Source organism: Equus przewalskii, unplaced genomic scaffold (assembly GCF_037783145.1).
Source record: "Equus przewalskii isolate Varuska unplaced genomic scaffold, EquPr2 ChrUn-13, whole genome shotgun sequence".
In the NCBI taxonomy this organism is placed as follows: Eukaryota; Metazoa; Chordata; class Mammalia; order Perissodactyla; family Equidae; genus Equus; species Equus przewalskii.
Window position 1 is genome coordinate 2,401,365 of NW_027228750.1, and position 23,679 is coordinate 2,425,043.

At 46.9% G+C, this 23,679-nt stretch overlaps 1 protein-coding gene across 7 annotated transcripts; it reads right to left on the reverse strand.

Annotated features, from left to right (window-relative positions):
* Positions 1-2,010: 2,010 nt before the first annotated feature.
* TENT5C (terminal nucleotidyltransferase 5C) lies at positions 2,011-23,679 on the reverse strand. 7 transcript variants are annotated; one of them, XM_070608145.1, is made up of 3 exons: positions 22,873-23,413; positions 21,667-21,785; positions 2,011-7,141 (listed from the first exon to the last, which is right to left on the reverse strand). In XM_070608145.1, exon 3 carries the CDS (start codon positions 7,113-7,115, stop codon positions 5,940-5,942), a length of 1,176 nt encoding a protein of 391 aa, XP_070464246.1. In that variant the 5' UTR covers positions 7,116-7,141; positions 21,667-21,785; positions 22,873-23,413; the 3' UTR covers positions 2,011-5,939. The 7 variants fall into 7 exon arrangements, with proteins under 7 accessions (XP_070464246.1, XP_070464244.1, XP_070464240.1 ...); XM_070608143.1 differs by having other exon boundaries at positions 22,348-23,222; XM_070608139.1 differs by having other exon boundaries at positions 22,537-22,942.

Sequence of the window (23,679 nt, forward strand, 5' to 3'; positions counted from 1 at the left end):
CAGGCTCCCAGTTGCTCGTGGCCCAAGTCCAAGTCCTCCAGGGACGAAAACACCAAGTTCAACAGTTGAAGCGTCAAATCTATGCCAGTTGTGTGGGAGGCAGGCCGGGGAAAATGAAACACACAGGCATTCACAATCTAGGTAAAGAACTGATGCGACCCAGTTAAGTGCGCTGACAGAAACAGCAGGAAGGGGAAGGCAGCCTGGGAAGCCAGAGGTTAGCATCTCCGCTGAGTTTTTAAGAAGCTCACTGTGTGGTGGGGGTGTACAGAAGGAACCACAAGCTCCAGAACTGGAAAAAGACCTGCTTAGCAGAGTAGGGAAGAGGCTGGGGGTGGCTGTGACGGACTCCTCACGTTTTTAAGTCTGACATTGCCCTTGCACTGTAGGGTCTTAAGCAGGTTTTAATGTATGGGAGGCGCACAGACATATCTGTTTTATAAAGAGCCCTTGGATGAGTCAAGAAAAATGGTGACAAGACCAGTGACAAGACTCATGAAACAACCTAGACAACAGCTGAAGGCAACACCAAGGAGGCAGAGTCAAGGAACGCTGAAGAAGGAACACGCAGTACAAATGAGGAGGTAAAGGATCTTGAAGTTGGCTCACAGGCAAACATAACAAAATTGTAAAATTGCTCTTTGATCTCAATTCTTGTGATCATGAGAGAGCAGAGAGAACGTTACTCCAATATTCAACAAGCAGTTCTAGATCCAAAGTCTAGCTAATGCGAGCAGATGGCTAGCATGTAGGTAATCAACTATTAAGGCTGAAGAGGCTGCTGACATGGACGTTGACAGTGCTGGGATGAAGGGAGCTAAGAAGATGCAATAGAGATGGTGTGGGCTGGCAGCTAGGGCTTCAGAGGAGAAAGGGTCACTGAATAAACACTCCAAAGAAGTGATCTGGAAGGACTCCACACCTATGAGAATGCAGAATGCTCATCCTCAGACTGAAAGGTTTAAGAAGGAGCGGCAACATGCAAGTTGAAGACAAGAGGGCAAAGGATTTTCACAAAGACATAAGTTTTTTGATGATAGTTACAGAGAATACCATAGGAGTTCAATTTAGCATGGAAGAGAGGCCTTGGAAGGGCTAGGGCTGGGGTGCAGAGGGGTTGTGAAAGGACCAGAGGAATCAGGAAGGGAGTTGGTCACCTGGCAAGGTCTACAGTATCTCTTCATATCCTCCAAACCCTATCAACCACTCAAATATCACTTGTTCACTTCCATACTTCTTTTAAAATGCAAAGAAACCATGGTAGCAGTTGTATATAGTATAGTCAAAGTTATTTTGGTTCTTATTGAAATGGGTTTGGGGCCAAGGTCAAGCTCAAAGAGAACCTAGCCTTTAACACTGAATCAAACAAAGTGCCAGTGAAGGCAGACTTCAAGACTATACCTCCTAACATCAGCACCAGCCGAGAGGCTGTGGTCAGTAGCAAAGCTCAGTTTAAATTGTGCCCTTTGGAGAAGAGTCCAAATATGAAGGGAATTATGGCCCCCAAGGTGACCACACATCCCTTCCCCCACAGAAAGCACCATCTTTCAGAGAAGAATCCAAGGCTGACAATGTTGGTAACTGCCCACTGCCATGCAATGTTTCCTGAAACCTGAAACCAGTTCACCATGGAGGCGATGCAAAGAGATGAGCACAACTGACAAGGTTTTTTTAAATAGATCTTTATTTCTCAAACTCAAAGCTTTATTTCATCAAGTTCTAACACATGGTGCGTTGACAAGTAATTTCACCTGCATCATGTAAGAAGGTCAGGGACCATTATACCAAAGAGGAAACCTCATACATCCTAGGCACCACAGAGAAATTAGTCTTTCAAAGGCTATGCAAATATAGAACAAAAAAGCTTCCAATTTAGTCTAATTAGTAACCTTACTTTTCATCTATATTAATTTGGAAATTGATAAAAAATTTTCCTAATGCAGCTTTTTTAATCCATTAGAAAAAAGAGAGACCAGATGGCTTGAGTTTTAAAACACCCACAGATCCGTATTGTTTAACGACTTCCTCTTTAGCGGATGGTCTTCTCACCTTCCTATGCAAACACACATGACAATTTGCACCAACTCTCATTAGCCCAGGCAAACCTCCAAGCATTTTCTTTTGTTTACACTTAAACTATTTTTTTTGTTTTTGAAGTGATAGGTAAACAAGTTTAGAACTTGAACTCACAGAAAAGCACTTTTTCCCTGGTCCTCACTTTGGAAGTCTCCACGAATAATCCTGTAAAATTGCCAGGCTTTTTTAAACACATCCCCCATACACACCTCCCTTGGTCCTCTGAATGTAATCGGATGCACTGGCATACGTTCCAAAGTCAGCTGTGACATTCTGCTCTCTGCCAGATTAAGGATACAATCTAACCTTGGCAACTGGAAGTTTCTTGACCCTACAGAATCCACCCAAAGGCTTCTCCCCAGTGTGAGCCCCAGTCAGATACCCAAGAAGTAATGGCCCCAGTGAGTGTCAGGGTCTCTTCTCACAACTGGAGAACCATCATTTATTTTCTGGAAGAGGACGTCTGAGCTCAGAATCTAGCTGTATCCTAAAACATGGTGTCAGTACCAGAAAGTGAACTAGAAAGGAGGTATTCCTACAGTTAGGAAGTTGCTTTTGAGAGGCACCATTTCCCAAAGTTAACAATGCAGCACTAGTTAAAATCCTAACCTACCATGAAGGTAAGGGGCCAGTGCTAGTTGGGAGGCTGGAGGACAAGCAGATTTGGGGCTTCAGCAGTTTGATTATTAATGTGTCACCACAAAACTCAGGTTCCCACACAGCTTACAGTGACTCAAATCCCCAGGGAAAAATCAAACAGGGAAAAAGAACTTAAATGCCAAACCACATCTGTTACCATATGTCAGGACCCCAGCATCTTTCCTACCTGACTCTCCCCATCTGCCAGGTTGTCCCAGGGGTGAGCCACGCCACATTCCATGTGCAGCCAGCAGGAACCCCGACTTGGAGGTGTTAGTGATATAGAGTTTAGTTTCAGAGTTGAAGTTATTGAGTGAGGAATAGTGTCTTACTGCCAAGGTAAGAATTAAGGGTGAGACCGAAGCTCGAGGCCAGGAATTTCATGTGTACCCTTCTGCCAACACAGGGTGAAAAGGTACTGTTTTAACCTCACTGCTGCTCAACGCAATTCCAAGCAGTAGGCTGGGGTCACAAGCTGCATACCTGCAGAAAGCATCAGCAAACTGTTCAGAGTCCTAAAGCAAATGAGACAGCTTAAACTGATATTAGAACTTGCACTTGAACTTTAGTGCCCTTGGCCACTGCCAAGTTTCATGTTATTCAACACACAAAAAAGAGGCAGCACTGGACTCAGTACAAGTTCAGAGTACCTGGTGCTTGTGGGAACAGAACGAAGGGCAGGTTTCAGCTAGAATTTCCAGACACCTGAAATTCAAGGTTACCTGGTCCATCTTGAGGCAAGCAAAAGGCTTGCAGAGTAGGTGAAGTCACCACTAGACCAGGGTGGTATTTTAAAAGCACAGCTTTGGTGTGTGGCTTTTTACCCTGATGGTTCTACCATACGTCTACCCTCAGACTCTAAAATAGGTGGGCTGACTAAGAACGTCAGATGAAGAGACTCTACCAAGATGGCCATCTTGCAATGGTGGTAAAGAACTGGGGGGTGGGGAATTTCTAGCAACTTCTGTGCTTCCCTTCATCCTCAAAGGATGATTAGTACCAGACAGGAAAAAAAAATAAGCAAAACGAACTCTAAGGACAAACTGGAAATTTAATTACTTGACATGGTTCTGATCCTATCTTCACCTGGAGCCTCGTTACCCTGGTCCCCAAGCCTCCTAGTAGAAGCAATACTGACTTCTGTAGTAAGTGCTTATGTTGGCGGCTTCATCACATTTCAAAGCTTCGGTTAAACAGATCTGTCATTTTTATGCAAGCAACCACGATGGCAGCCTTTTAAGGTCATGGATGACCACGTTGAGATTCACTTTTCATTGCCCCCCTTTTAACACTGAAGCACCATGGGGTCCCCCTCAATGTAGAACCAGCCTTGACTCAAACCCAGTGAATTCAAACACAACTCTGGCCCACAGGGAAACAGGAGCTGGTTACACTAAGAAGTGGCTTTGATTCGCCTAATGCAGCATAACATGGATACCAGCTAAGCCGTGGGTTTCAGTCATGCCACATCTCCTTTTAGGAGGACCAAGACATCACATTCCAGAAAACACCTGAAAATATAATCTTTAGAAAAAGGTAAACCACTCATTTTCTACTAAACATTTCTGCATTAAGGTAAACTTCATTGCTTAAAGCAAGGAGAAAGCAATCACTCAGGGCTTGGGATTTTTACGGCCACAGGAGAAAGAAGAATCAGGGGCCTGGATTTGATTGAATCGTGTTCGAAACCAAGCTGGCTGGCAACTCTGAGCTTTTTTGCCCTTGATCCTCTAAAGTGATGCTTTCTAAGAGATCCCACAAAAAGTTGCCAAACACAAAATCCCTTACCTAAACCTACGGGGCAAGCAACAGTAGCCTAGAACTCTCCCACTTAGTAAGCTTGCTTTAGACTAGAGATTAACACTGTTTTCCTTCTAAAGTGCAGAATATAAACCAGTTGGTCAAATCCACCAGAATAAGGAAGAGTATTCTTCAACCACTCCGTTCTTCCTCAAATACACCAGAATCAATCACCGCAAGGTGCCTCGGTAGTTTCTATGCACACAAGACCGGACTGCATGCTAAACCTCTACCCCACGCACAGCACAGGGACAGCAGGCTCGATTCTAAAACAATCTGAGGCCAAAGAACTCTGCCCGTAAGAGCAGATCGTCCCACGGGCCACTCGGTTCTATTGAAGCTCCTGAATTCATTTGCTGTCAAAAACTTAGAGAAGGAAATCACTATTTTTGAAAAAACAAAAACAAAAAAAATATCACCAAAGTACGCAGAAAAACAGCTTGTCTTACTTGGAATGTGACCAAAATGGGTTTCCAATTAAAACACAGGAAGACCCTCATGTCAGTTACCAAAACAACTCTAGACTCAGCACAATCCTTAGTCTTAGGAAGAGCAAAATGAAAGTGATGAGTTAATGAAGGAAAAAAAAGTGTCATTCAATAAGATTTCCTTAAAGAAAAAGAAAACTGAACATTCATGTTTCCTATTTACAATCACCCTCCCACCACCACCACAATTCTACTTTAATATTATGTTCCACATTTTATTTTGTTTTCAAGTTACATTTCAAGAAAAGGTCTTTTTTTTTTTCTCAGCAAATCTCACAATTCCTCGTGATAGCACAGCATCTACACCACGAACCACTTCCAATCAGATCTCAATCCTCCAGCTACTGGCTTTGGTTTATTGATGAAAGAAATCCTCAGCTCTGCTGACAGGGAATAAACATAAGCAATTTAGTCCTTGAACAAAAATTAAGTCACAAGAGCTCCCTCATGTTTACCATTTTCTGCCTGACTAAAATTGATACAAGAAAATAGACTATTAGCACAACTTTCATGTAACTGCTGAGAATCCCAAGTGAGGGCCAACACAGACTACTCTAGGCTCAAGTGAGAAGACAGGTAGCTCAATACTTCTCATACACTGCCCAAGCGTGTCCCCAGTCTCGATTATTGCACGGAGCTCAAATCCAACTGTGCTGATGTGTGGGACATGAGAAGTTAGTGTCTATCTTGGAAAGATATGGATAGGTCATACTTCCTATAGCATTTTCCAAAGTAGCACTGGAATAATGGGTCCCTTTAGGCTTGGCTCATGATACACTGTGGACCCATTCCAATGGGTACACAAAGAAAAAAAAAGCAGAATCAGAGCTGAGTTCCCCTTTAAAAGCCAAACACCTACATCTAAAAGGAGGCTCCCCTACCTGAGAGCCCTTGCCCTATTGGGGTTCCCACTGCGGAAACCCTCAGGTCTCAAGGTTAGTTACAGGGCAGCCAGGTAGGGTATGGCTGGCTATAGGTTACTGGAGGATGGGCAACATAGTAGTTGTTGAAGTTGCCATCACTGACATAAGGAGCTGGCTGGTAGTAACAAGTGACATTGGTGGCGTTGGGGATGATGTTTTGTTCCGCCAGCACGCGCAAGGCCAGGAGGGAGATGAGGTTCAGGGTCTGCCTCCGCTCGTGCCCCATGAGGCACACGGTGCTCTCGTTCACTACCCTGCGAAGGATCATGAGGTAGTCGTACTTGCTCCTCTCTTCTTCGGCAAAGTGGTTTTGAAGGTAGGTCTCCAACTTCCTTTGCTGTTCAAGGATGTCCGGGAAGTCGATGAAAAACCTAGAGCACATGTAACGCTCCAGGGTTTTGATTTCTTCCTGGTCTGTGGGCCTGAAGTCCCGCACGAGAAGGTTGCTGTACTTGAGCAGTCCCCCGCCCCTGATCTCCTCGGGGTTCTTGGTGGCGATCAGTCTGTTCTGCAGATGGTCGAAGGCTTCCTCGAAGTCCCCGTACATGCTCTCCCCGATCACGGTGGGGTGGAGGTGCTCGGAGATGGGGTTACTGGAGCAGTCATAGAAAAAGAGCAAAGAATCCAGGATGATTTGAAAAGAGTCCACGCTGAACTCAAACTGACGCCGGATGGAGTCGACGAATTTCAGCTCCACGTTCCTGCCGTTCTTGTTGGAGAGGGAGATTAGGCTCCAGCGGTCCGTGTCTGTGCACACCTTCACCAGCTTCTGGACATAAGCCTCCTTCAGAGTGACAGGACTGATTTTGAGCTTGTTTACACCCTCTGGCAGGAAGTTCAGAAGGGAGCACAGAACCACATCTCTGACCAGCTGAAATTCTGCCTCTGTGGGAAGAGCCACGTGAAAGATTAGGTCCAGGTCTTTGCAACCCAAGCCGTTGTCTTTGACCAAGACGTGGCCAGCTGCAGAGCCATTCAGCCGGACGTCCTGCACTTTGATGCCTGCCTCCTCCAGCTGGCTGCGGACAGTCTGGACGATGTCCTTCAGAGTTATCTCCAAGGTTGGAAAGTTGCCTCGTCCATGGATGGGGACGACCTCAGTCAGGACCTCGTGCAGCCGGCTCACCTGATCCCAGTTGAGCACGCTGAAGGACACACAGTCCCTGGGACTGCCACTCTCCTCTGCCATCTTGGGGGATGTTCTTGCCAGGGGAGCTGCAAGTGAGGGATGAGAAACAGAGTTAGAATTCACTTCTACATGGCAAAGCAGCTCGAAGGACTCAGAGAAGACGGTGATTTATCTGTGAACACTTTCCTGTAAAATAGTAATAAACGGCACCTACTGCTAGGTGTTGCTGTGAGGATGAAATGAGTTAAATACATAGAGAGCAGTGCCAGCACGGAGTAAGGACAAAATACACATAAACTTACCCTAGACCAGATTTGATAACTGCATAATTCTGTTTTAAGTGGGTTTTGTTTGTTTGTTTTGTCTGCATGAGGATGGGGGTGGAGTGGGCTGGTTTGTGTGAAGGGAACAGACAACCTTATTAAACCAAGTATCCTAAACACAGCATTACTTAATAGAGGGCCTATAGGTTTTGCTGGTTTTCCTTGTTTTCTATGGGAATGACCTCTCCTGCTTTTGGCTCCCTCACTACATCCTGAACTGGTCGATACCTAGACTACAATGCCCACACACAGAACATGTGATCCACAAAAAAAGACTCCCTTCACTCCACGAATAGACGAATTCTCAACTCTGGGCTACAAGCACACCAAGAAGAGGGAGTGGGGTCAGTCCTGCTGGAATCAAGTACACCGATGCCCTGTTAGCAAGACTCTCATGTCTCTCACTTACAGGAGCAGCCTGCCCCATAACACACACTTCTGTTCTCCAGGGTAGGACCAAGGAGTTGTTTGGATGACAAAATTCCTGGGTAACAAAGGGTTAGGCCAGCTATGTGGTGGAACCGCACCACCCAGCAAGGAGGGGCTACATGGGATGTGGGAAACTTCCTCAGGGCAGTGTGATCCTTCCACGGGATTGTGCAAAATAGTGAAAAGGTTTTGAAAATCTTGCAGCTACCTAAGATGAAAAAAGTTAGCCGTCAGTACCAGGAGAAAAACATCCCTTCTCACACTTCCCCTGCTAGAACCACAAAGTTACCAGAGCAATTTTCAGCTAAGTTATACTTTTCAGAAAATGAAACACAACAGATGCCTGAAAATGCTAACATATAAAAACAAATACTGATATATTAGAAAGTCAAGGTGCCTGCAGCTCCACATGGGTCAGATGTTCGCTAGATGGACACAAGAGTTGGAACAAAAGGTCAAGGTGCTGTCCTCAGACCTCGCCGTGAGCAGACAGTCTTCTCACAAGCTTTGCCTCTCTGACTCGCTACACACACGCAAACTCCATCTCCATGACGTCTACAGTTTCACTGTTTGGAAGCTGCTGCTTTTGAATGCACATCCAGCATGCACTGTCCTGGGCTTCCAACTTAAATTTTAGTCTCACACTGGTGCCAGGGATCCTCGCCTTATCCACAGTGCTCAGATCAATGGGATGGTTATCACTCAGTGTTGGGGCACCATTGGATACACCAAGAGGAGCTTTCCAGGAGCTGGCCATTAAGAAGGGGGGTGAGAGCACAACATATCAATACAAAGCAGTGTGTGGTAGAAAGAAAATGTAATACTAAGGCAGAAGAAAGGAGTGTCCCTTGACTGGGGTGAACAGGAAGGCCACAGAGGAGTGAACTTATGGGGAGGGGACGCAAGCCAGTGGAAAGGCAACGTGAGCTCTCAGCTGGGGCTGAGAGGCAGAGGCAGCATGCGGCTGAGATCTGGCGAGCCGTCCACTCTGGCCATCAAGCAGCTCTCCCCAAGCCAGATCACAGGCTCCCTTCAGTACAGGGTTAAGGGACTGAATTTGCTTGCCTGGCAAGGGGAAGGTTGACCACGTGATCAAAGCAGGCACTAGGAAGCCCAATCTGGGGGCGACGAGCTCTCCTCTGCTTACTACAGAAGAATACTTGGAAGGGGAAAATGAAAGTTTCCCTTCAAACCTGTTTCGACAGCATTACAGAGCCCTAGGCTTTCTAGATCATCTTCCCAAAGCACCCCTAAGTTAAGGATACCAAGCTAAATTTGTGGCGAAATGCTTAACATTTATTGTGGCTGGCATTTGACTTCAAGTCAGAGTTGGGACAGTAGAGTTCTTTTTCATGTGCTCTATAAACACTTGGTTCTTTGTGGCCCCTTTATGATTAGCATACAGTACACCTGTGCCTATTATACAGTCATAGACGATTAAGTTCAAACGATCACAGAAAGGTATGGCTCTAGCTTCGTTTGGAGACACCGCAATGCTATGATGTGGTGACACAGGTTTCTGCCACGTAAGCTGATCCACCTATAGAAATACAACCTGCTTTACCTTGTGTGAACCTGTTATTGTGCTTCCAAGGCTCACACTTACGATATAGATATGAGAAGTCACACCAATGGAGGAGCCTCAATTCAATCAGTACTTGGAATAGAAGGAACAACTAATTTTAAGAAAATCTCCAGGAAGAACGTCAGTAATGTTGCAGAGGAGAACAACTGTAGGAATGACTTTTGACTCATGCCTTTTTTAAAAGTTGTTGAGCAAAGAAGTCATCTAGAGTTAATGTCAGGACTACTCCCCCCCCTAGAACAGTGGTTCTTAAGGTCAGAGGAGGGGCTGCTAAGACCACTGAGAATCTGACGAAAGCTCTCTCCTTCTCTGGGGAGGGAGTGGAGGCAGGGAGAATGTATGCAAGAGAATTTTCATATATTTTTAAAATCTCTGACCTGGTAGCAGAGTCAAAGTTAGAAGCTGTTACAGACTAAAAATTTGTAAGGTTCATATAGGAGGAGAAGCAGGGATAGCTAGAAAAGTTACGAAGACAGGAATGACGTATACCAGCCTCGTAAGGGATATTATGAAACCACAGTCACTGAAGCAGTTTGGTGTTAGTGCAAAAAGACAGAGAAATGGGTGGAACAGAATGTTTAAAATCTAAAAATCAAACAAGTAAAGGTGGCTCCTTATCTTGTACCAAACTAAGATCTAGATGGATGAATCAAAGACAAGTATAAAAAGAAGAAACCTTACAAGTACTAGGAAAAAACATGGAATTTATATAAACTTACTTACAAGAGTAGGTAGTCCTTTCTAAATCACATCAAACCTAAAACTCAGAAAAAACGGATACATTTTCCCATATAAAAATGGAAGTATCTACATGGTAAAAACAGCATAAAGAAGTCAGAAGACAAAACTAGGAAAGTATTTGTCACATTAGGCAAAGTATTTATTTCGTTAATGAATAACGAATGCCTACAAATCATAAATACTAGAACCCCAATAGAAGAAGAGGCAAAGGACATGAGCCAGTGGCTCAGATGCATAACATAGTCAACCTTGCCTTAATGCATGGGCAAATTAAAATCCCCATGTATCATTTTTATCTATTAGATTGGCAAAGACCAAGAAGCAGACACCTTTGGTACACAGCCTGTAGGCTCTCTCTGGAGAGCAACATGGGACTCGCAATTGTAAGTGGACATACTTTTTGGCATAGTGATTCTACTTCTAGGAAGTCTACTTTGGACTTTATCCTATGGGTAGATTACAAGGATATTCACTGGAGAATTATTTATAAAACTATAAGTAGTCATCAGCCGAAGAAGGTTAAATGATTTGATGCATGTGTATAACAGTACACAAATGCATGCAGTCGTCCAAAAGAATGGTGGCAACTCTATCTGTATGAATGTGCAACACTTGTCAGATTTATTAATAGGAAAGCAAGCAAAAAACTACATGCGTAAAAGCACAAGTCTCTGCTTATCCAATCATAAAAATCTCTGGAAGGTCACACAAGAAGTTCAGCCCACACCAAATACCAGCTCTAGGTAAGGGGACAGGGGATGAAGAGAACTTATTTTATCCTTTTTGAATTTAGAACCTATACATGTATTAGTTGAAAAAAGTTAAAATCTTATGAGCCATGTTGTAAAATCTTTCCCCTATGAGCCTTCTATCCATTTATGACCTTATTTACTGCCTTCTGCTCCTTTCCTATTCCTCCCCATCATCCCCGCCCCCATGTGCCAAAATCAAATACACTTAGAAGCTCCTCCTTAAACGCTGATCTCTAGAGAGGTGGGCAGGGGAGAAGGGACTGGTTTTCCTCTAGAATGGCTTTTAGGCAAGTCTCTGCTTATGCACTATTTAAAAGAAGATGTCCATTGCTTATCCAAAACTTTCAAAATAATGGCTAAGCCATCTCATCTAGCCCCGTTCTATGTTTGTTATCCAAAAATGTCTTTTGTAGTTTTAGAAGAATTGCCCCTTCTCATTTCAGACATATTATAGCCACCTTCATGAGACTGTTATATTGATTACTGGCTACAGATGCCAGAACCTTCATAAACGCATAAACACATTTTCAGGAATCTAAGATGTCTGAGGTTGGCATCTTCCATGTCAACTTTTTCTGACACATATATGAATAATGAAGATAACTTCTGGAAAAAAGTTTCCATAAAAGCACAGTGTGAGACATAACAAACGCCAAATCCATGATGTAGTATCTTTTAAAAATAATCAGCTATTGATACTTACTACTTATTTTTTGTTTGTTTGTTTTGGTTAGGAAGATTGGCCCTGAGCTAACATCTGTTGCCAATCTTCCTCTTTTTTTTTTTCTCCCTAAAGCCCCAGTACATAGTTGTATATCCTAGTTGTAAGTCCTTCCAGTTCTTCTATGGAGGACACCACCACAGCATGGCTTGGTGAGCCGTGTGTAGGTCCACGCCCAGGATCTGAACCAGCAAACCCTGGGCCGCCTAAGTGGAGTGTGTGAACTTAACCGGTACACCACCAGGCTGGCCCCTGTGGTGTAGTTTTTAATTCTCCCAGTTCCCCATGATTTAGATGTAGAGTAGCTCAAGCTACTGAAGGCTCAAATTTAGGCTGGGCTCATATTTGGTGCTTAGCTCATTAGACGAGCCCAAAATAAGTTATTAATACCCATTAGAAAGGAATTCTTTGTTTCTCTCACCCATCCAAACAATTCTGAATATCAAAAGTACATTTTCGAGTTACTTAGACAAACATTAGTATTACTAGAATAAATCCAAGCCACAAGCCCTTAGTGCTTAGATAATACACCAGAGCTTAGTGAACAATTTTAGTTTTAATTAACCACTTGAAACCAACGTTGATATAATCCCCATATAAAGGAATCACGTGAAACACACATTCCCAACTCACGAAAGGCCCTGGTCAAAGGCAAATTCTAGTTAGCAAATTAATGAAATGATGACTAGAAAAAAGTTAATTTGAACTCTGGTAAATTCAAACGAAAGCGCTTGATTTTCCTTCTACCGTCTGAGAGTCAGAGTCATTGCATTTTCCCAGTGGAAAATGGGAAAGGGGGGAACTGATTTGAAAATTCAGGCATCTTTTTACAAGTGAGGATGACCAACTGCCTACTCCGTTCAAGCTACTTAATCCTCTAAGAAACCTGACTCGTGACGAACGGCGATCTCAGGGAGCTGAGTCCCTCCTGTCACCCCGCTGTAGCAGAGGGCAGAATACACACACTGAGAGCACACAGGTGTGCAGAGATGGCAGCAGAGGGTGAGAGGACAAGACAAACAAGGCCCGAAGATTAAGCCAAGCTCCCTGAGGACAAGTGGGGTCTAACTTACCTTTGTTTCCCACTGCCTGGGACAGAGCCACACAAGGCTGGTACATCTGAAAACCCATCAAAAAGAAAATAAAAGAGAGCTATTTCTAGTCCTGCTTCATAGCTTATCTCGATCCCAGAAAGAAGAACGACAGAGGCTAGGTAAGCGTTGGGGGGCCTCAAGGTGGGCAAGCAGCCGGCAGACGGACAAGGTGGAGAGAAGAGCGCTCAGAGCACTCCCGGGCCTCCTGGTCAAAACAACACTGATTCCTCCCTGTGCCTGGTGTTCGACGCAGACACTGTCCGGAGAGTCCCTGATATATGCAGAGACGCACATCCACGAAGTTAAGTCTAGGTCTGTCATATTTAACACGAAAGCTCAAGACGCTGTGGTCCACAAGGCATCACAGAAGTGCTGAGGTGTGAACTGAGGCCCTCTCAGCTACTGCAGCCCTCCATCCAGTCCAGAGACAAGGAAACTACCCTCTTCCTCTGACCCTGCTAGGGGTTTAAGGATACAAAGAAAGTGAAACACATCTCAGCGCTCCTTTGATAATAAAATTCCCTTTCACTGTTACCGAATGTCACCTCAAAATCCTGGATCTTCCTAGTAACACGCTCCAGCCCAGGGAAAGAGACCCAGCCATAGGCAAGGGACCAAGCCTGGTGACAGGCTCTAAGGGAAGTGTGTACACAGAACAAAGACACTTGCCGTCCCCAGCTCCTGGCCAAGAGGGGACCCATGCACCCATGGCTGGCATCTTCCCCACAAACTCTTCTCCCCCATGTGCAACAGAAGACACTTTATGCAAAAAGAAACCATTTCATTGCATATAAAAGCCTAGAGAATTCAGGCAGAAGTGAAAGTGGATGGCAGTACTTGTCAAGTATCCCCTCCAGCTCCTCCCTTAGCTGGCCGAGGGAATGGGAACCAGGACTCTGGGCCTATTTTCTTTTTTCCTATAAAATGAAGGTGTAGGGGTGTGTGTGAAAGCAAATGAAAGAGTACTGAGTACGAGCCACTTCACATCAATTCCCATTCAATCCTCACAAGAACTCTGAGGAAGCTACAACTGTTCCTTTCCCAGAAATTAAGGAAGAAGGATCGGAAAACATTAAGTGAATTGACCCCAGATCCTCAGCTCCCCAGCTAGGGTTCTAACTCTTGGAGCTGGCAACAACTTCCACCAAGCTCAAGTTGTACCACTGATGGGGTGAGGGCAGCAAGACCACACTACAAAGCCACATGTGTGCTAGAATGACCAGTTCTTGCTGCTACTAAAGTGATGTTTTCTAAAACAGAGATAGTATTGGTTCTACCCAAACAAGAAGAAAGCAACCTTCTGTTAAATAAATAACTGTGACACCTTATCTCCCCATCGCTCCTTATCCCCACCGTACATGCTGAAGACAGCAGAGGTCAAGTCAGTCACTCTTTACTACCTGCTTTAGTGCAGAGTCCATCTGAGCAAAGGACATGAGTCAGGGTTCATCCTCAAGGACACCAAGGTGGCTTGCAGGTGCCTCTCAGTGAAACAGCAGAGAAGGTAAACTCACTGTCCATGATGGGAAATCCCACTGCTCAACGGAGATGCTCATCAGCTGTTTCACAACATAAACATCTTACTAATCCTACCCACATCCCTTTCCCACAGGGCTAATGTCACTACTTCCTCAGAACCTCCAGCATTCCCTGACAGACACACAGCCCTCCAGGGGCTCTTGTGTACCGAAAGCCAGAGCCAGAGGTCACCAAATGTGCCTTGATGTGTAGCCAGGTGCCCTAAGGAGCCACCAAGCTCCATTTGATAGACAGAGAGGCAGTGTTGTAAGGGCTTTATCTGGGCCAATCCACTTGATTCCTACAACAAACCTGTAAGGGAGAGTTCACCCCTTGACAGATGAGGAAACTGGGGAACAAAGAGGATGCACAAATTGTGAACTGTCCAAGGATGCACCACTGGGAAGTGGCAGAAATGGGATTCAGGAGGCTTCCTAGGAGGTGGATAGCTTTGGTGTAGGTGTTGGGGTGGGGGGAGGGCTTTGAAGATAAGCTGGTGGCTCAGGTGGGTGCAGGAAGCAGATAGCAATAAGAGGAAGGAAAGCAGAGAAAGGTATGGAGGTTTTTTACAGAAATTGGCAGGATGTGCTAAGGCCCCCTGAGTCGGGTAAGGCCAGAGGGCAAGTGCTAAACCAGGCGGAAGCATTTAGAACTAAAGTATCTATCAACTGCCAGTACAGAAACTTTCTCCCTCAAAGCCATCATGGGTTTTGGGGGTGTATGCAGCCTGGCTGGAGCCACCAGAATTGAGTATAACTAAATATAGAAATGTTAATGTTTGTTTTAAAGGAACAACGGCTGAGAGATAAGGCCTACGACCCTCACTTCTGAGGGAGTTCCAGGATGCTGGCTAGGTTGCTAGGCAGGGGTGACTTTAGAGAAAGCAAGGCCAGAAGCGAGAGAGAAGCCAGAGGCTAGAGAAGCTTGATAGTCAGGTTGCTGGACAAGCGCTAAGAGGAAAAAATAATGGCACAGGAAGGAGATGTTAGGAATGGACTGATGCTGATCTGGATCTGCAACTAAGGCACACTGCTCTGCTCGCAGAATACAGGAACAACTGCTCGGATTCACTCTGGTGGCTGGGAGATCAGCAGCGCAGATGTGCTGACGTAGCAGCAGAACAGGACACTCCCTGCAGACAAGAGGGTAACTTTATCAGATCCAAAAAACAGATAACCCAACTGGAGCAGAAGAAGGGAAGCAAATTTGCAAGAAGTGACCAGCACCTCGAGGGCTGTCACAGGAAGGAGAGCTGAAACAGAACTGAAAACAGAAACAGCCTGGAACAGCCTGACAAATGCGTGCATGCCGAACCTGAGCCTGGACACCTGCCAGTGAGACTTTTCCCACCTGTGTAGTTTGACCCTTGGGAGTCCTTCATCCTTGAGAAAAGAGCCAGGCGCTTTGAGTGACTTGACACACGCAGCAGCAGATAAGTGGGCAGAAAGGAGAAAAACCAGGGTCAAAGTGGATTTGGCCTTCTAAAGAGACATCCTGCCTCCCTCCTTGAATTCCTAGGGGGCTGAAGGCCAGGAGTTATCAAGGACCAGGGGGCAGCCTGAGGAAGACTTTCATCTGCTAGCTGCCAGCCCCCTCACCAGGGTCCCGGGACCCACAACAAGGGAGGAGACCACATTCTGGAGACTCCTCCACTGCCCCCAAACATAGTTAAAAAGTTACAGATAACCAAGGCACACACCTGTGTTTAATGTACATGGAGAAAGAGTTTAGATTAGCAGATGGCCCAAAGCAATAGAACCAGATAAAATAGTGCCTTATTTTTTAAAAGGACAATATATTTGGTGTTAACTTTTTCCAAGAAGCTATTTTTACAGTTGCCCACTCAAACACCCACAGACACATTCTACCTCAGTTCAAAGAAATAACTGCCTATACCACAAAGCTGTGAAACCACAGGTGGTCTTTTCTCACTCCCAGCTCGATCACATTCAGTCAAGGTCTCAATCTATTTTCTCAGAGTTATCAGCATCCTCCTAGCCATTTAACACCGATGTTTACTAGAGCCAAGAAATTTGGTTAAATTCCCACAGCAACTGGGATGCTGCCTGGTCCCGGACCGAAGCAGAAGCGGGCTGCAGAACCTACAGCTGCCTCCCTCTGAACCAGGCTTTTCCAGTCTGAGGGGCCCTCACAAGTCCTCACTTCCCACCAATGGCAAAATACAGTCTTAATGGTTATCAGTGATTGGGCTCTATCCACAGGCACCCGCCCTAAGAAGAGTCCAAGCAGAAAGCTCTTTCCCAGACTTTCAAAACAGGGAGCTTAAGCAACTGTGGCTGCAGAGATAACGCTGGGAGAACCAACGCTGCGGCTGCAAAACAGCCTGAAACAGAATCAAAACACTGGTTCAGATATTCTAACAGCGACGCCACAGAAGTTCAAGTGCTTAAAGGAATACCTTGAAATCGCTGCAAATGTAAACATTAACAAGGTCAGAACACAGACATCTTTAGAAGGAAGCTAAGCACAGAAGCCTTAATTTTTCCAAGGTACCAGCATCATTAAGAGCCATCGACACAACTTGAACTGGAAATAATTCTTGTTGCAACTTGGTACTGCGCTCCCCCTCCCACCAGATGCCTCTTTCTAAACCAGAGATGTTACTGGTCTGAACTCATTAAAGAGATCCCCAGAGCCGGCCCTAGTGTTCTAGAGATTAACTAGACTGAGGAAAACAGGACAATTCCTAGAAGGAGAGTGTTTACTGTAAGGATGCCCAAGTTGACACACAATCCACAGGGTTTAAGGCCTCACAGCCTCCAGGTTTTACGAGGGTTGCATCCACAGGCTGCTTTACCATCTGGCTCTCCAGCTTAGAGTTCTCAATAGCTGTCAGTTGTCCAAAATGAGGACCTCAGTCTGCTCAAAGTCCTGCCTAGTCACTAGCAGCATCCCTGGAGCTTATCAGGAAAGGGATAAGCAACTCTTAGTCGCTCACATGCAGCACTTATCATACTTAAACACATACGCACACCCCCCCACACACACACACATGTCTGAGCGCGAGCCAGCCTAATTACGCACATAGTTCTAGCCAGGCTTTCGTTTTGCACAGATCCTGCCCTGCGGAGTTAACATCTGAGTAACAGGTCCCGGACCCCCAGGTACTGAGCACGGCAGCAGCCCAAATGAAACATCACCAGGCTCAAAGCTCCCTCCGCCAAGATTATAAATGCTGCTAAGAACAGAAATTTGAGCAGGTGGGCAGAGTAGGGGGTGGAGGGCTGGGATTAAAGTGAAGGAGCTTGACGACGATGGGTAGCACCTATTTCTGCACCAACTGCACCTGAGGTGGCCAAACCACCTTCTCTTTGCTGTTCCTACACGTGTGGAGCTGTACGAGCCATTAACATAGCTCACTAGGACGATTATCATTAAATTAGCACTGACCAAGCCATGTGTTGTTGTCATTAGGCATCTCACAGACACCTTTTACTTGAAAGTTATTTCCTCTTGCATTTTCAACTTTTAATTGTTGATAAACCGTGAGTCCTAGTCCCCTGCCAGTTTGCAGATTTTATCTGCAGCTCTTTAAAATTCTATTACTTTATGATTATTTGCTAAGAAACTATAGAAAAACAAGAGGAAGAGTGCTGGACTAGGCATCAAACATCCGGTGTTTTAGTGTCAGACCTGACTCACAGGGTGAATGATTATCATCGGCCATGATGACTGAATTTCCTTTCATTCTTTCAAAGATCTGAGTGCCTACTGTGCTCCAAGCACTGTTCTAGGAGCTTATGACTGATCGGAGACCAAGAGGCAAAGATCCCTGGCCTTGGAGAGCTTAAAGCCCAGCTCACACTCCTCTTCCATAACTGTGTTAACTCTTGCCTCCACTCATGCAGAATCAGAATTACTGTTCAATACTGGCTCCTCAAGCCTCGTGTGGCCCTTGAGCCCCTGAGATGGGCCAAGTCCACAATGAGATGTGCTGTGAGCACAGGACACACTACTGGATTCCAAAGAGCCAGTATGAGGAAAACAAGTAAACTATTAATATTTTTACACTGATTATAAATTGAAATAATACTTGGTAGATGGCTTAAATAATATTACTAAAATTATTTTCACATGTTTATTTTTACTTTTTAATATGACTACTAGAAACTTGATTGTGGCTCTTGTTATATTTCTATTGGACGGTGCTGATCTATTGACCTTACTGCAATGAAGAAACTGAAGCCTGAAGAGATAAAGGTGCTGCCGGGACCAGAACCCAGGTGTCCTCATAACGAAGGAGCCTCGAGGCAGAGAAGAGGTAAGAATAAGGACCACAGGGGGCCTGAGCACCAGAGACAGCAGCTGTGCTGGTGCCCAGCCCAACAACCCTAGGCCGGCACCTGGACACAGAGCAGGTGCTCAGTGTCCACTTCTCTCCTTCTGGATCAGTGCTCTTCCTGCCGCAGCTACCACACAGTGCCAGCCAGCGGCAGTGGTCCTAATGCCCACCTCGTCAACCTCAAAAGCACACATCGGGATAGACGGTGTGTTTGGGGGTCAGGCGAGGTGGAGGACTGCCCTTCTCCCAGCCTCATGAGGGCTAAGGTGAGAGAAGCTGATGGCAAGGCGAGCTGGTGGGAGCTGTTCAAGATTCATGGATATTTTCTTCTCGAAATGTGTTTACAGGGAGCTAACATGGAGACAGATATGGGACTTCCTGTGCTCATCCCCCTGAAAATAAGATTTGAAAAAAACTAGACAATAAGGTAAGGCAGAATGGCAAAGGAGTATTGAAGAGGAGAGGTATGAGATAAGCGGTCCTCCAACGGGGTGAGACCAGAGCCTCTGAGAAGGGTCCCAAGCTGGATTAAAACAGAGTTTGGTGAGGAAGGACTAGCATTAATTTGCTCAAATACCTGAGTCAAGAATAACCAGAAGGTCAGAAAGGTACAGGTCCCGAGAAGGAGCGCAGCTTATGGAGGGAAGGGCTATCCCTGTGAGTTCGAAGGGTGGTGTCCGAGGTGCAGGGGCCACGGAACTGGCCAGGGACAGGGCGAGGAGCTCCGCCACTGCTCTCCGCGAGCAGCTGTCGGTGGGGCCCAAAACCAGGTCAGTGATGGCAATGGGAAACAAAGAAGGAAAAAGAGAAAGAATCAGCAGAACAGCGACCGAGTGACAGTGGAGAGAGAAAGGCTGAGTGAGCGGCATGAGGCTGGCGTTGGGTTGGATGGGCAGGATGGGGAGTGGGTGAAGGGAGCAGGTCTGGAGTTCAGCCTGAGGAGTTTCAGCTGCTGGCCAATTGCAGTCACTGCCCCTCAGCTCCAATCCAACACCCCTGAGGCCTCCATTAAAAAAAGGGACCCTCGGGCCGGCCTGGTGGCAAAGTGGTTAAGTTCGGGCGCTCTGCTTCAGCGGCCTGGGCTTCACTGGTTCAGATCCCAGGTGTGGACCTATGAACCACTTATCAAGCCATGCTTTGGCAGCGTCCCACATACAAAATAGAGGAAGATGGGCCCGGATGTTAGCTCAGGGCTAATCTTCCTCAAAAAAAAAAAAGGCCCAGAAACTGCCCTGCATTATAGGCTCCAATTGTTAGATCCAAAAGCTCCAGCACCTTAGCTCACACGGATGACGCCTACTTAAAGCATGCCTCCCTCTTTCAGTGGAATGGCAGTCGAATGCCAGTAGAGCACTGTATCTGGTTAACAAGAGCACCTTCTGTGTGCCAGGCCCTGCTCCAGGTGCAGGGAGTCAGCACTGAGCACAGATCCCTGCCTTCCTGGGGCTCACACGCCAGTAGCTAAGACAAACAAGCAAAAACTGGGGGCCTCGAGTACACTGTGTAGCTGACCCAGCTCCTCTTGCATCCAGAGCACTTCCACAGGCCTTTCCACATACCATTCCCTTGGCCTCCCCAGCACCTGGCACAGACTACTGCCTAGGAAGCACTTAACTACTTACTGACTCAATCACTGTTATCCATGGAATAAACACTTTACGCAGTTTAGTGACCAAGACTCCAAGAGGCTCTGGGACTAAAAAACATCCTACATTGCTTAGCATCAGCAACTATTTCTTCATACTATTAGTTTTTTCCTGTTGTTCCAAGAAATTCTGCAAACAGTTCTAGAACAGGCTACAGGGGCCAGCTGTACAAAATCTATTAATTTTAAACAATTCATAAAGCTTCCTTGTACAGTTGAATTATACAAAGATGCTTCCTCTAAACCATTTAAGTTCCAAATATAAGCTTCCTTATAAAGCATGTAGGGGAAAGATAAAACAGTTTGAGACCAAACGTCCTGGAAGCACCACAAGAGATCAGCCAAGTGGTTTTAAACACACAAATATTTCTTTAAATACAGAGGTGTCTGCTCCACCATAATACTGCTTATGCCAATTTAACGTGCTACAGTCAAAACACCAACATGACAGAAAGCATTTTTCTATATTGCCTTGTTTACCTCAGCAACAACACAAAAAAGCAAGGGGCCTTATCTAATGAGTAATATTTTATCCCAAGTAACACTTCAGACTCTGCATTGCTTCCCCTTAATCCTTAAACACACACACAAAATGACAGATAAAGCCCAGAGTCTGGTGTGAGACCAAGAAACCCAAACACAACAACACAAATTTAACTTAACTCAAGAAATTAGCCTTGGCCTTCAGCAAGTTCTCTTGGTAACACAAAAAAAGTTTACCACATCCACTCAGAGCTCTTAGCTTGTCAATCTTTAGTAAATGTCCCCATACATACAACATATCCAAGATGAAAGATGAAGACAAGATACTATGTACTTGAGCAGTTAAAAAAACATAATGTCATTTTTAAATTTTGTATCAAATGTGTCCGGTTAGGGGCCCTGGGAGAACAAGGGCACTACAGTCCACTCTAAGTTATCTTCACTGCCAGGCGGTTCCTCGGACTTTCAGAAGTACGAGGACTTCTCTGTTCTCTGATGGGTAGTGCGAGATATGCACCATCTGCCCCGGCCTTGAACAATGGGGGTGGTAGGCTGAGTTCCTACTACTGGGAGATGGGGGGGGGGGGGCAGGGGGAAGCTTCTGCAACTCAGGATGGGATTTTGATGAGCTACCTGTCCTCACAGTGGAGCTGAGGAAGCTAAGGGAGAGCCACTGGCGCTCAATGAAATCACGTTCATTCTGACAAAGAGGCCAAGAGCCAAAGCCTTTCCTTCAGAGGGACCCCAACTCAATCTCTTGATACAAGGTAGGCACTGTGTAAGAAATTCAACATAAAGAATGTTGCCATTAACTCTATGTACACACAGCAACTTATGAAATTAGGGACCTTTCTCTTGGGTAACAATTTAGAGCCCTCCTGGCAGAGAAAAAAAAAAATGTAACTTTGATGTTATGGGACTCTCCCCACTGCTACCTGAACCATTATATACAATATACCAAAATCTCCCTAAAAACTCTTTATTGAGAATAAATGTACTCCAAAGATATGCATATACCTTAAGACAAAGTTTCAGTTATCTCAAGTAAAAGCTTGACTCCCCAGATATGTTTTCCATCTACACAAACAAGAACGTCAAAGGACAGAAGCCCTGCTGGTCCAGCTCAGACTGCCTCCCTGAAAGGAAGAGAAAAGTCAGCATTCTCTGCTCCCCACCCCATCCCCTTCAATGGCAGGGTCTCCCTCTGAGACAACACCTCTGGGGATTTCAGACACAGCGCCATTCTTGGTAAGCAGTCCCAGCATCCTCGTGGCTGCCTGGCTTGCTTCCTTGCTGGCTGCCTAGCCAAGTTACTCACGTTTGAAAGGTTAGGGTAGACAACAATGGCCACTCTCATCTGCCCTGGAGGGCTGCTGGGCCAAGCCAGGAGTCTACTTTAGGAGGATTTAATAATCTTAACTTTATTTCCTGGAGAGGTTCAGGTTCCTAACCCACCTACCAAATATCCTGAATACTGTCACGGCACAAATGATTACATAGTCTTTACAAACGCTTACTGTAATAAGCGCACTTGAAGCACTCCACTGTTTGTGTGTTAGAACTCCATAAACAAAGTTAAAAAGGCAGCAGGACCCTACTTAAGACCAGGATTTGGTCTCCCTGCAGAAGCCTTCCTCCGGACAAAAAGGAGCGGGGAAGGGGACTGAGCTGGTCCCTCCCGCGGGGTCCAGCCCTAACCGTCGGTTCTAGAGAGGATGGGACAATTCGCGTTCTCCCGAGGAGCTCGCCTGGCATCTCTCCGGAACTCCTCCCTGACTTCGAGGCAGCGCCGTTTTGTTTTGTCGCCGCCGGCGTTCTGTGTTTAGGCGTCCCGGCTCCCAACCTGGACCCTCCAGGTTCGTCACCCTCCTCCGACTCCCCTCCCACCTTCGCGATCTGGACAGCGACACCTCCCGGGGCAGTCGCGCCGCTGAGCCACCCGCTGCACCGCTAGCGGTCAACTGACAGTCATGGCTTTTAGCCTACACCGTAAGCAAGTTTCGCTCCTAAAAGGGGAGGAACCAGGTCACAGACACCGTATTCCTGAGAAGTTTCCGAGAGAAGCGCAGCGCACAAGTCATTCGCTTGGATCACTCTGCTGCTCACGGTGCCCACAGTCTAGTGTGAGTTCAAGACAAGCTGAGGATCTCCGCCCGGTCCTCAAAACCGCTGCCTTGGCCCCGACCCTGGGAAGCGCCCCTCCTCTTCCCGCCTGACACATGCCCCTGACCGCTGCGTCTCCAACTGCGCCTTCCGAAACCGCCGCATTCGAATCCGCGCTCCGCCGGCCGGCGAGAGAGCGCGCGCCCGCGGGAGCGCTGGGGCGAACCCGGAGACCGCCAGCGAGGAGGGGGCGTCGGGGGCCCAGGGAAGCAACTGAAGGCCCGCATCCCGCACTCCTCGGCCGCCCCGCCCGCGCCTGGCCAGCGCGCAGCCCGCGGGAGTCGCGCAGCAGGAACGCGCCGAAGTTTGCCAAGCCCCGGCCGAAGCCTCCGGAAAGTTGCAGCTCCCTCTCGGAGCGTCTCGCCTGGTCCTCGGGGGCGGGGTGGGCAGAGGGGCTATCTTCGCCGGAGCTGGAGGGGAAGAAAGCACCGGGTCCCGGCACCTGTCCGCCCCATCCCTCCGAACCCCACGCCCTCTCCAGGCTCGGCGAAGACTTGAGCTCCACTCGGCGGGGACAGACCCTCGAGGGCAGAGCGCGCGGCTCTCTGGGGCCGCCGCATCCTCGCACCTTTAGAGGAGGGGGCTGTGGACTCACCTGGGCGGCGGAAGAGGAGACGACGGAGGCAGGTCTTTGGCGTGGGCAGCCCCCAGCAGGAGCGGCGCGGACACTACAGCCCCCAGGCAGCTGCACCGAATGAGCCGTGGCGCCGCCGCCCCCTCCGTTCTTATACGGCCTGGCCACGCCTCCGCCCGCCGCCCCCGCCCCTGCCCCTGCCCCTAAGCCTGCCCTCCCCGGGGAGCGAGGGGCGGGGCGGGGCGGAGCCAGTGCCCAAGGGATCCTTCCGCCTGGGCGCTGACGGCGAGGTC